The 13,386-nt window shown below is 33.8% G+C and overlaps 1 protein-coding gene across 1 annotated transcript in view; it reads left to right on the plus strand.

Annotated features, from left to right (window-relative positions):
• Window positions 1–317: 317 nt before the first annotated feature.
• LOC117720478 (vomeronasal type-2 receptor 116-like) overlaps window positions 318–13,386 on the plus strand; it is a 34,858-nt gene continuing 21,789 nt past the window's right edge. Inside the window, exons 1-5 of the mRNA XM_034518945.1 lie at window positions 318–514; window positions 7,424–7,703; window positions 8,074–8,880; window positions 10,029–10,256; window positions 10,892–11,015. Of these exons, the coding sequence (XP_034374836.1) occupies window positions 318–514; window positions 7,424–7,703; window positions 8,074–8,880; window positions 10,029–10,256; window positions 10,892–11,015 (1,636 nt within the window). The remainder of the gene's footprint in view (window positions 515–7,423; window positions 7,704–8,073; window positions 8,881–10,028; window positions 10,257–10,891; window positions 11,016–13,386) is intronic.

A 13,386-nucleotide genomic window follows, 5' to 3' on the forward strand; every position in this document is an offset into this window, starting at 1 on the left:
ATGTCTATTTACATAAATGTAATCATAAGGGATACAGAGAAAGATAATCATGACCAAAGTTATTATCCCTTATTTTTCACTTGCACATAAAATCTCAGATGCAGAGCCCCAGGCCAGAGTGCTTAAGAATCCTCCAGAGTCAAACAGTGAAGTCAAAAGTAAAGTGCTGAGAGAAGGTCTTGGGTTCCTTAGCAGTAACTACAGTAATAAATCAGGACACCTGGATGTAATTACACAAAATCGATATGTGAGTTTCTCCCCTCCTGATTCTTCATGCTTCTTGTGGCTCAGGCACCTATCTTGGTGACAAGACAAAAATGTTTTCATTGATTGTTGTCTTCTTGGTTCTGAAGCTTTCCCTTCTTTTTTGCCATTTGAGTGACCCCAGGTGCTTTTGGAGAATAAAAGACACAGGAAGTTGTCTAGGAGATAAAGAGTCTGATTGTTTCTTTTCCATTTATGCAAAGTATGGTTATGTGAAGAATGATTATTTCAGTGGGAATCTAGACAAACAGTAAGTGTGTTTTTTATTTACATACAAATGTTAACAAAGTATTTTAGGGATGCTGAGTGATAGATATATCACTTTGAGTCTTCAAAATGATAGATAATCCTTTGCATCTTCTGGCTGTCCTGCTCTTGCATATAACTCAAATTTCTGTTATGTTTTCCTGCTGGTTATTTTCCTAATTGGGTGATTTTATGTGGTAACTTGGTGTTTGTCATTTTTGAGTCACTATTTTCAGGTAGGTACTGAATGAATGACTCACACTATTGACCTTGCTCTTAGCAAGGTTCCCTAAATATGACAATTATCATCTTATGGTATCATGTGATATCCCTGAGAAAAAATAATAAGGTACACTGCTTTTGGTTCATTTCATGAAGGTTACAATAATGTGGTCTTTTATTGGTCTGCTAATGTTTTTTTCCATTAGCATGGATGCCCAATTTCTGCACATCAGAGGTGAGGATATTTGCCCTGATTTTTATTTACATAGATTGAAAAGATACACAGATTTTGGTCAAATAATTTATATGTAGTCATTTCAAAATTGTTGTTGTCTATGAATCCTGTTGCAAAAAATCTCTTCATAATAAGAATTTTATTTTTCTTTCCATTCTGTTCAAATTCATAGCCACATTTTACCTTATTTACAATATCAGGATGCTATTCAAAGTTCTAAATTGGAAAATATGAAGCATCTTCCTATTTCAACAGATAATTTGTTAATTTGTTAGAAGAAAGGATCTTGTAGAAAGTACCTATAGGTGTACTGTACCTTGATCATACAGTGCCCAGACAAAAGACACACAAATTTTATTATAGTCCTTAAAGAACACTACAGCTGGACAGACATCTGCCCTCTATGCTACTAGGATCTATGACCCCATCAATATCCCCAAGTTATAATTTGCTGTATTTTATCTGTGCTTCCTTGTCAATAAAACCATAAATTTCTTTTTTTTTTTTATTTAGACAAAAAGCGGGAATTCTTGAGGTTTGGTCTTTTGCTATGTATTATAGTGCTAAATACTAGACCCTGAGTGCCCAGAGGGAAGAGAGCATTTACATATATAATGTGACCTACCTCCTTTATTTAAGAATAACAGTTAATTAAAGATATTAACAGCTAATAGATGGGCAGAATAGACATAGCCAGGGTTTGGGGTTTCTGTGATTGGGGTCAGCGGAGAAGTAAGAGGAGGAAGTTGGGAGAAGGAAAAGACTAGGAAGCTGCCAAGAGATAGGAGAATTGAGAAAACATAGCCATGAGGTCTAGCTGGTTAGAGGTAACAGCTACCTAGATGTAACATGAAAAATTATAACGGGGTTATCAATAGAAAAGTAGGTTCTAATACCATAGATGGTAGATATCTACTCAGCTTAATCTTTTTTTAAATCAAAGTAAATTTTGTATCATTTAAGAAATTATAACTTCATCTTGATAATAATTATACAGATTTCTACCAATAGGTTTACTCAGCTTAATCTTATTTTAAGTATAAGGCTGTGTGTTTTGTAATTGGAAACTGAATGATCAAAGGTGGGTTAGAAACCTAGGATTGAGATTAAATACTTTCTACAAGGTGATGCCCATGCAAGTCAGGACTTGCTATTTACCTTTTTAGGTGCTGTAGTAAAAGATGTTCCCTATAGTAACTGCTCACAGTTGAGAAAGAAGTAGCAAGAGTAATAAGGTTATAAATTTCTTGATGTTTTCCTCAGAAAGAAAGTCATTTAAAGATTTCAAATTTTTATATCTCATTTTTACTGCATATTTTTCATCTACTATAATCATTCCACTTTAAATCTCTTCCTCCTTTGTCCTAACTATAAGTGTGTTCGGGTATAGGGTGGATGAGTGCACTATATGCATTTTGATTTATATTTTTATATGATTTCATTTTATTAATGAATGGGGTTACTGTATTTCAAATTTCATTTCAAAATATCACAATAATTTCTCAGGTAATGTGCTAGGGAAGGTGTCCCAAATAACATTCTAAATGGTCAGGTAAAGATATACTTCAAGAGGGGCACCATATATATATGAAAATCAGGACAGTGACATTAAACTGTTATAAATACATGTACTATAAAGGTTACGTTCAGTTTTTTTTTTTTAATTTTTGATTAAAACTTAATTTAGTTTCTGAATTGATCTTGCAACAGGCTTTCTACTCCAAAATCTTCATGCCCACATTTATTTATAATCTGGCATTGTTGGGTTTGTTTTTGTTTCCTTTTGCTTTCTTTTTTCTTCTTTTACTTTTTATATTACTTTAATTTTTTCACTTCAGTCATTGCCCTCCACCCAGTCCTCCCTCCAACAGTTCATCATCCCATTCCTCTTCCCTCTGTCTCTAAGAGGATATTCCCACACTCCCTCTCAGGTCTCCCCACTCCTGGGGCCTCAAGTCTCTCCAGTGTGAGGTCTATTTCAATTTCTTTCTTGAGAGACTTGAAGTTCTTGCCATATAGATCTTTAACCTGTTTGTTTAGAGTTACGCCAAGATATTTCATATTATTGGTGACCACTGTGAAGAGTGCTGTGTCCCTATTTTCTTTCTCAGCCCATTTTATCATTTGTATAAAGTATGGCTACTGATTTGTTTGAGTTAAATTTATATGCAGCCACTGAAGTTGATCATCAGCTATAGAAGTTCTTTGGTACAATTTTTGAAGCACTTATGTATATTATCATATCATCTGTAAATAGTGATACTTTGACTTCTTCATTGCCAATATATATCCATTTGCTCTCCTCGTGTTGTCTTATTGCTCTAGTTAGAACTTTGAGTACTGTACTGAATAGATATGGGGAAGATGAGCAGCCTTGTTTTGTCCCTGATTTTAGTGGGACTGCTTCAAGTATCTCTCAATTTGATTTGATATTGGCAGTTGGTTTGCTGTATATTGCTTTTATTATGTTTAGATATGGGCCATGAATTCCTGATCTTTTCAATACTTTTAACATGAGGGGTGTTGTATTTTATCGAATGTTTTTTAGCATCTAATGAGATGATAAAGTGGTTTTTTTTGAGATTTTATATAGTAGATTATGCTAATGTTTTTTGTATATTGAACCAATATCTTACATCCCTGGAATGAAGTCTACTTGATGATGGTGAATGATTGTTTTGATGTGTTCTTGGATTTGGTTAGCTAGAATTTTATTATTTTTGCATTGATATTTATAAGTGAAATTAGTTTAAAATTTTTTCTTTGTCAGGTCTTTGTGTGGTTTAGGTATCAGAGTAATTGTAGCTTCATAAAATGAATTAGGTAGTGTTCCCCCTGTTTCTATTTTATGGAATATTTTGAGGATAATATTAGCTCTTCTTTGGATGTTTGGTAGATTATCCCCTAAAGCCATCTGGCCCCGGGGTTTTTATGGTTGGGAGGTTTATAATGAATTTTTATATTTTCCCAAGTAATTTGGGCCTGATTAGCTAGTTTATCTGCTCTTGATTTAATTTTGGTATGAGGTATAGGTCTAGAAAATTATTCATTCCATCTAGATTATCCAGTTGTGTTGATTAAAGGCTTTTGTAGTAGGATCTGATGATTTTTTTTTTTGATTGCCTCACTTTTTTTGGTTATGTCTCCCTTTTCATTTCTGATTTTGTTAATTTGAGTACTATCTCTTTGGCCATTAGTTATTTTGCCTAGGGGTTTGTCTGTGTTGTTGATTTTCTCAAAAAACAGCTTTTCATTTTATTGATCATTTGTATTTTTCTCTTTGTTTCTAAATGGTTGATTTCAGACCTCAGAATGGTTATTTCCTGCTGTCTGTTTTCTTGGGTGTGTTTTATACTTTTTGTTTTATGGCTTTTAGGTGTGTGGTTAAGTTGCTAGTGTAGCTTCTCTCCAATTTATTTACCAGGGCACTTACTGCTATGAATTTTCCTCTTAGCACTGCTTTCATTGTGTCTCATAAATTTTGATATGCTGTGCCATCATTTTCATTAAATTCCAAGAAATCTCTAATTTCTTTCTTTATTTCTTCCCTGAGCAAGTTATCATTGAGTAGAGAGTTGTTCAATTTCTATGAATATCTGAATTTTCTTATTTATTATTATTTGTTGTTGTTGTTATTGAAGTCTATCCTTGGTCAGTGGTGACCTGATAGGATGCATGGGATTTTGTCAATCTTCTTGTATCTGTTGAGGCTTGTTATGTGACCAGTTATATGATCAATTTTGGAGGTGTATGAGGTGCTGAAGTTATATTCTTTTTTTGTGGTGAAATGTTCTCTAGATATATGTTAAATGCATTTGGATCATAACCTCTAATAGTTTCACTGTGCCTCTGTTTAGTTTCTGTTTCAATGACCTGTACATTGGTGAGAGTGCAATGTTGAAATTTCCCACTATTATTGGGTGTGGGGTTCATTGTGTGTTTTGAGCTTTAGCAAAGTTACTTTTATGAATGTCGTTGCCCTTGCATTTAGTGTGTTCATGTTCAGAATTGAGACTTTCTCTTGGTGGGTTTTTCTTTGATGAATATAAAGTGTCTTTCCCCATCTTGCTTAATAACTTTTGGTTGAAAATCTATTTTATTGGATATTAGAATGGCAACTTCCACTTGTTTTTTGAGACCATTTGCTTGGAACACTTTTTTCCAGTCTTTTATTCTGAGGTAGTGTCTTCTTTTGTCATTGAAGTCTTTCTTGTATGCAGCAAAATGCTGGATAATGCTTGCATATTCAGTCTGTTAGCTTATGCCTTTTTATTGAGACCATGTCAATGAGACCATCTCTTTTTCTAGACACCATTTTTTATTGGTCCCTAGAGCACAGGGTCCCTAGAGCCCCTGTCAAGGTCTGGGACGAGGAGTCCTCATCCTCAGAGATGAGCATGTGCTATAAGACATGAACAGCATTCTCCTGCGGTATGAGGTGAGCACCTGCTGGGGCCAAAAAGAGGCAGGGCTAAACTTTCCAGAGAAGATGGGAATAGCTGACATCTTACAGTCATTCCTCCTGGAGAAGATCATTAATTCCTCAGCAAGAGGATCAAGAGAAAAGGAAGAAGGAAAAGCCCAGGCCCAATACTGTCAGAGAGGAGAGGGTAACTAGAGATAGAACTCTGTGGACATTTAAAAGATTATCTAGGTAATCATTTCATCTCAATAAATAGGTAATGACTACTCCTGCAATATTCTAGCCATTATCACTGCTCTGCTCTGAATTTACATACACATTTTTCTCAAATTGCAACTTTCTATTCTTCTGTTATTTCTATTTCTTTTTACTGCTATTTTATTTGTTTTTACTTTATTCACATTACATCCTGCTCACAGCTCCAATCCAGATCACTCCTTCATGCAATCCTCCTCTTCTTGGCTAAGCTGGTGTCCCCGCCCAGGTATTCATCATCCAGGCACATCACTGTCTCTGTACGGCTAGGCTAATACTCTCTCACTGAAGACATGCGAGGCATTCCAGCTAGAAAAACATAGCCCACAGACAGGAAACAGCTTTGGGGTAGTTCTCACTCTAATTGTTCAGGACCCCCATGAATACTACACTGAGATCAGAGAAGTTGATAAACCTATGGGTTATTTCATTATTTAGAAATTTTCTTTTATCAATTCTTGGTTATTCTTTTTATATAAAACTGAAAATCATTCTTTCATTTCTACAACAGTTAATTTGTGAATAGCCTACATTAATTGACATATTAAACCTTCATAATACCCTAACTGAGGAGGCTGAATTTAAGAACTGAATTTCAACAGCACATATCATCTCCAGTACAGAATAACAAGCACCTAAAAAAATGGCATAATTTGAAGTAATTTTGAAAGAAAGAAAAAAATCTAAGAAATGATGGAATAAAATACTGTAGAAAAATGATTCAAAAATAAATGGTAGGACAAAATAGGGAACATAAAGTGATTAACTCAATACAATACCAACTTCAGACCCACAATGTTTGCTTAGTTACATGAATACTTACTGCAGTCACAAAGAATTACAAAAAAATAAAGATCAGGCAAAAGATAAGATGTTCATGAGCAACAAACACACTGAAATATGTTATTGTTAAATAAGATTAACAAACTAAGTATATCAAACTAGTTATATCCTGTTAATATATGGTAAATAAAAGAGAGAATATATGGTAAATAAAAGTGAATGCATTAAATACAAAACATATCTGAAGAAGTTTGAACCAAGTAGAACCCCAGGCCAGTTATGCAATACTCAGTGCATCGAAAGGATGAATTAGTCCAACTTAAGGATCATTGTGAAGGGAAAGGAGCTCATACTTAACAGAAAAAATGTCATAGTTATAACAAGCCTTCGTCACTCAATTGTGTACAGCCTCAAGTAGAAAATTAAAAATAATAAATTGTGTAGAAGGAGAGAGAATAAAAATTATGGTATCTGTACTATGTATGAATACATTAGACTTTTCTAAACACTTGACTTAGATAAATTAGCTACCTATTCTTCAGACTTTTAAGGAGGCCATGACATTTCCTAGTACTGTCTCTGTAAAAAAAAAAAAAGTATAACATTCCAGATAGCAGATAATTCACATTTATTGTCCCCATATGTTAGGTATTAGAAGTATACAATGAAGACATGAGCTGATACAATGTAGGATAGAATTTTTTTTCATGGAAAGCACATATATTTTTCTCCATGTTCAAGAAAAACAAGATAAAACTGTAGAAAGTTTCAAAGATGATAGAATTCTGTAAATATAAAGTTATGTTTAGAAACTTTAAGAACTACTAATTTTTTAAACAGTGCTCACATCCAAAATCATCACAATAAGGAACTGTGCTATGACATCATTGGGTCACAACGTTCCAAGAATTTATTGCTTTACCCACATTGTGTTTTATTCAATATTATAATAATTAGAATGAATATCTCTTATCACTAGAATGTTCTGTTTTCAGAGTGACACCCAAGACCATCCACTTGATTTCCTCTGTTTATTTTGCCATTGAAGAAATCAATAGGAACACTCATATTTTACCCAACATGTCCCTAATAGTTAAGATTGAATGTAACCTAAATAAGGATAATAAAAAAGGAGAACTTTCCTTGAAAAAAAAGGAAATAATTCCTAATTACTACTGTAAAAATCAGAGAAGATATTTAATTGTACTTACGGGACCTGATTGGTTAGTGTCTACAAAAACTGGACGATTCCTATACATCTCTGGAACACCAGAGGTAAGTCACGGATGGTTACTTTTAATGAAATACTATCTCACTACAGTCTGAGTTTCTAAGTACCAAGGCTGAATAAAAGGCAGAGAATTCATTTATATTTATTCTGATCTATCAAACATAAAAGTTAGATACTTTCTTTGGCAAACACAACTTTATGACAAATAGGCAGGAGAGACAAAATAACATGAAATGTTTTACGAGAAGACAGTTTATCTGTACTTGTTTAGCAAATTACAATAAGTTAGATATTATTTTTAATAATAAGATAAAGAATCCACACTTCTAGCTTGTGCTCCAGAACATTTAATCTTAGACTGAGCCCTATGCATTCTTCCTTTTAATATTTTTGCTTATGATCAATGTCTTTCAGCTTTACTGTGGTTATTTTCATCTTCTTCTAAGTGACCAGGAACAGTTTCCTCATCTCTACCAGATGTCTCCCAAGCACACATTTCTACCACTAGCCATGGTATCTCTAGTGGTTTACTTCCAATGGAACTGGGTGGGAGTGATAACTACAGATGATGACCATGGGATTCAATTTCTTTCTGAACTGAAAGGAGAAATGCAAAGAAACACTGTCTGCTTAGCATTTGCAACTATTATCACAAGGGATAGGATGATATATTTTAAAATGATTCATAAGTATTATCTCCAAATCATAATGTCATCAACAAATGTTGTGATCATCTATGGAGATCAAGAATCTTATATACAATTTACTTTCATACTATGGAAATCTAAACGCATCCAGAGACTCTGGGTCAGTGTCTCACAATTTGATATGATCACAATCATAGGAGATTTCATGCTTAACTCCTTGCCTGGAACTCTCATTTTCTCACATCACCATTCTGAGATGTCTGATTTTAAACAATTTATGCAAACATTACACCCTTCAAACTACAGTAATGAAATTTCTTTTGCTAAACTATGGTGGACTTACTTTAAGTGTTCTTTGTTACCATCTAATTGCACAACAATGAAGAATTGTCCAACAAAAACCTTATTTAAATGGTTTTCTGTCTCACCACTTGGAATGTCCATGAGTGATACATGTTACAACTTATACAATGCTGTATATGCTGTGGCCCACTCCTTCCATAAGATTCGTCTACAACAAGTAGACAGGTATTCAAAGAATTCTGGGAAGGAACTGGAATTTGACTCATGGAAGGTAATGATTCTTACACTGGATGCCATACATATCATAGAAAGGCATTGGTAAAGATAAACTTGTTAAGATTCTGTACATAAGAACCTCTATCCTAAATACACATATTTCTGTACACTATCACTACATAAAAGATATATCATGCTAGTGTTATAATTTGTGATACCGACAATATTGGAACCCAAGTGAACATTTCACCATCTAAGTCATGAATTGTTTTCTATATATTTCAACTACACATATATCTCATAATTTTAACATTTGAAATTTTTCATGAAATTATTAAATGAAAATATGAAAATCACTTGTCTTTCCTTTTTTCTTTTTTTAAATTGGATATTTTATTTATTTACAATACAGATGTCATCCACTTTCCCCATTTCCCCTTGCTAGAACCCCCTATCTTGTCCTCCCTCCTCTTTTATGCTTTTATATCATTTTGATTACATGCATGTATTAAGATAAGTTCTAGGTTAAGAGTCTAACAATACAATAGATGCAAACAGTCAAGGAACAAGCAATACAATATACACAAATAGTCAAAGAAAAAACAAGACATTAAACTCAATTACGTGAATACCCCCCGATCACTGTTTCTAAGGGCTTATCAGGATGATCAAAGTATCTGAGCCTACTTCTCTGTCCTAGTCCAAGGTCATTTTCATGTCTAAAGCCTACTTCCTTGTTCTAGCCTAAAATTTATATTCTTGTCTGAAATTACCTCTTTGTTCTAACCTAATATTTAGGTTCCTGCCTGCCTGAGATTATTTGGCAAAAAGTTGTAATCAATGTAATAAATAGATTTTAAATAATAACAATTATTTTGGCCATATTTTGACTTATTGTTTAAATTTACTAGTTAATGATCAAATAACACTGTTGCAGAAAAAAATTAGAGAATGTATTGCTACTCTCCAAACATAAAATTCAGGTGTACATTGTTAAGGCAGCAAATACAATGAGAAATGTTATTTGTAAAGCAGAGTGAAACTGTACATATATGTGGAACTTATTTTCTTTTTTATTGCTGAATACTTCTGATAAAGGTGTATTTTAAGAATGGATAATTGACATTAGCGGTATTCTGAACTTTATAATTTCTGTCCTAGTATGAAGATATAGTTAAAACTAAAATGAAAAATGTGTTTTAGATGTTTTCTTTTCTGAAGACTGTGCAATTTGTAAATCCTGCTGGAGACCTAGTAAACATGAACCAGAATTTAAAACTAGATACAGAGTATGATATTTTCTATATCATGGATTTTCTAAAACAGTATGGACTTAAAATGAAAATAGGAAGATTTTCTGGTCATTTTCCAAATGGTCAACAACTATATATGTCTGATGAAGTGATAGAGTGGGCCACAGATATCAAAAAGGTAATTTAGTTTTAATTTTAATGTTAATGTTTGACATATAGCACAACTAACTAAAATCCTGCTTACTTTTATTTTGTCATGGAATAAAATGTTTAACATTTCCTCATTTACTGACTTTCCACTATGAGGGGAGAGGAAGGTGGGGGGAGGGAGTTGAGAGAGGAAGACAGAATTGAGAGAGGACAAAGGTTGCATGGGTTTTGCCTATTTGAGTTTAGAGCAGCCCAGATGAAACACGGTCATAACTCCAAGTTATCAATAGAAAAGTAGATTCTAATATCATAGAGTCTTTGTATCTGCCCAGTTCTGGTGCTGATTAAGGCCTGTTGTAAATATAAAGGCTGTGTGTCTTTTATCCAGGAACTAAATGGCCAAAGGTAAGGTAGAAACCCCAGATTGAGATTAAGTATTTTCTGCAACAGTCTCTCTCTCTGTTTCTGACAGTCTCCCTCCCTCTACCCCTGTCTCATAGGTGTTTAACAATACATAATTTACCATTAAAGGTGAAATTTTCTTTATAACATGTTACATTTCTGTAAAAGAAGATCTTTCAGTGGATTTCTTCTGAGAATCACTGCAGCTTTTGCCACATATGCTAAATTGTTTATTTCTATAATGTATCCAATTTTCTTCAGATGCTACCCTCCATTTGTAGTGTGCCTTGCAGACCAGGACTCAAAAAATCCACTCAGGAAAAAAAGGCTATCTGCTGTTTTGATTGTAGCCCCTGCCCAGAAAATGAAATTTCCAACATGACAAGTAAGAATAGGTTTTCTCAAAATAATAAGATTGCTTATTTTTCAAATATTCACATGATTCTCAAAAGACTTTTGGGGAAAGGAAAAGATAAATATCATCTCAAAGTAAAAATCATCAGTATTACTGTAATTTGAAATCATAAACTCTCTGTCTCTTGAAATATATTTAATACAATAATTCTTTAGAGTACTAAATATTATTGTAGTATTTCATATTTGTATATTTAAACTTTATTAAAGATATAGATGCTATGGATTCTTATTTTTTCAGTACCCCCTAAGTTTTCTAACAACCAGTAGATGTTAATTGTTATATCATGTTTTAGAACTGTGCATTTTTGTATTTTGTTATGGTTAATCACTAGTATTATTCAATGTTGCATATTCAGTTGTAATTTACTTCACATATGAGTTTGGGCCAGCATATGGATCTCTGAATGAAAGCTTTTTTTTCTAATCTTAATAACTAGAGTATACAAATGCATTTAATTACTTTGAGGTTAATAAAAATCTGTAAATGATGTTACTAGTAAAGAATTAGGAAAATGAAGAATACAATTAATTCCTGTTGAAAGGTTAGAAATAGCAAAATGTATAACTGAAAGTTTAAGAGCCAGTCTAGAATATAAATTCTTTCATATTATTTGCATGTGAGGATTGTGAAGATAAAATACATATTTGAAAATTTATGCCAAAATATTAACCAAATTTCACTACACAATCCAAAGACTACAGTAATAAACACAACCACGTAATTAGAGTAATACATAAAAAAGAATTAATGTTCTTCCTATGGGGTTGCAAACCTCTTCAGCTTCTTCAGTCCTTTCTCTAACTCTTCAATTGGGGACCTCATGCTCAGTCCAATGTTTGGCAGTGAGCATATGCCTCTGTATTTGTCAGGCTCTGGCAGAGCCTCAGAAGAAACAGCTATATCAGGTTCCTGTCAGCATGCACATGTCAGCATCCACAATAGTCTGCCTTTGGGATGAATATGTATATGGGATGAATCCCCAGGTGGAGCAGACTCTGGGTGGCCTTTCATTCAGTCTCTGCTCCACACTTTGTCTCCATATTCCTTCCCATGAGTATTTTGTTTCCCCTTCTAAGAAGGACCAAAGTACTCACACTTATCAACCAGATACCCCAGAGCTACCTGGGACTAAACCACCATCCACTGAGTATACATGGAGGGACTCAGGGCTCCAGCTGCATACGTAGTAGAGGATGGCTTTATCAGGCATCAACGGGAAGAGAGGCCCTAGGTCCTGCCAAGGCTTGATGCCTCAGTGTAGGGGAAGGCTAGAGCAGGGAGGCAGGAGTGGATGGGTGCATTAGAGAACATCCCTATAGAAGCAGATGTAGGGGAGATGGTATAGGGGTTTCTGGAGGGTGAAACCTGGAAAGGGATAACATTTGAAATGTAAATAAAGACATTATCTAATAAAAAAAAAGATAGGATAAACCAAAATCAATAAAACTTTTTAGTGATTCAAATGATATTGTAGCGCAGGTATCAGAATCAAATCAACAGTCAAATTTATTGACTTTTGTGTTGGTTGAATACAGAACACTAAAATAAATTTTTATTAAATTTGCCTTGCTCCTATATGTTTTTCTTTTTTATTGTAAATAGTCTTCTATCATACAGTGCATCCAGCCATGTTTCCAGTCCCTCTACTCTTCTTGGCTTCCTCTCACATCCCTCTCTCCCAGAACAATTCCAGGTCTATTTATAGTCAGAAAAGTGTGAGCCTCCAAAAGAAAATAGTCAAACAAGACAAAAGAAGATACAATAAGACAAGCCAAGGGTCATCATATCAAGAACGGGCAAGATAACCCTATAGAAGAAAATGAGTTTCAAGGGCCAGCAAAACAGTCAGAGATATACCTGCTCCAACTCTTAGGAATCCCACAGAAATTCAAGCTAACAGTAATACCATATATGCAGAGAACCTAGTACAAACCTACTGAGGCTTCTTGCTAGATGCTCTATTTTCTGTGACTCTCATGTGAGAGTCCTGCCTAGTTGAAATGGTTAAAAAAATTTTTTTGTCTTTTCTTTTTCTTTTCTTTGGTATTCTATATTTTCTCTGTATTTTTCACATTTTCCTCCACTATTCTTCTAAGGGATGAGACATGATGAAGATTTCTAATTTAGTCTCTTTCTGCATGTCTGGTTCTGTGTCTATACAACAGCTCCTACCTGCTGCATAACAAAGCTTCTCTGATGATACCTGGATACATGACTGATCTAACAATATAATGGTATATATAACCATTAATATAACCAAAATATTAATTGGAAATCACTCCTTAATTTTTTAAAGAAAAGTACTCTTTGGAATTTCTATTTTTAAGTTTTTAATTTT

The sequence above is a fragment of the Arvicanthis niloticus genome, chromosome 1 (assembly GCF_011762505.2).
Source record: "Arvicanthis niloticus isolate mArvNil1 chromosome 1, mArvNil1.pat.X, whole genome shotgun sequence".
NCBI classification, from domain to species: domain Eukaryota; kingdom Metazoa; phylum Chordata; class Mammalia; order Rodentia; family Muridae; genus Arvicanthis; species Arvicanthis niloticus.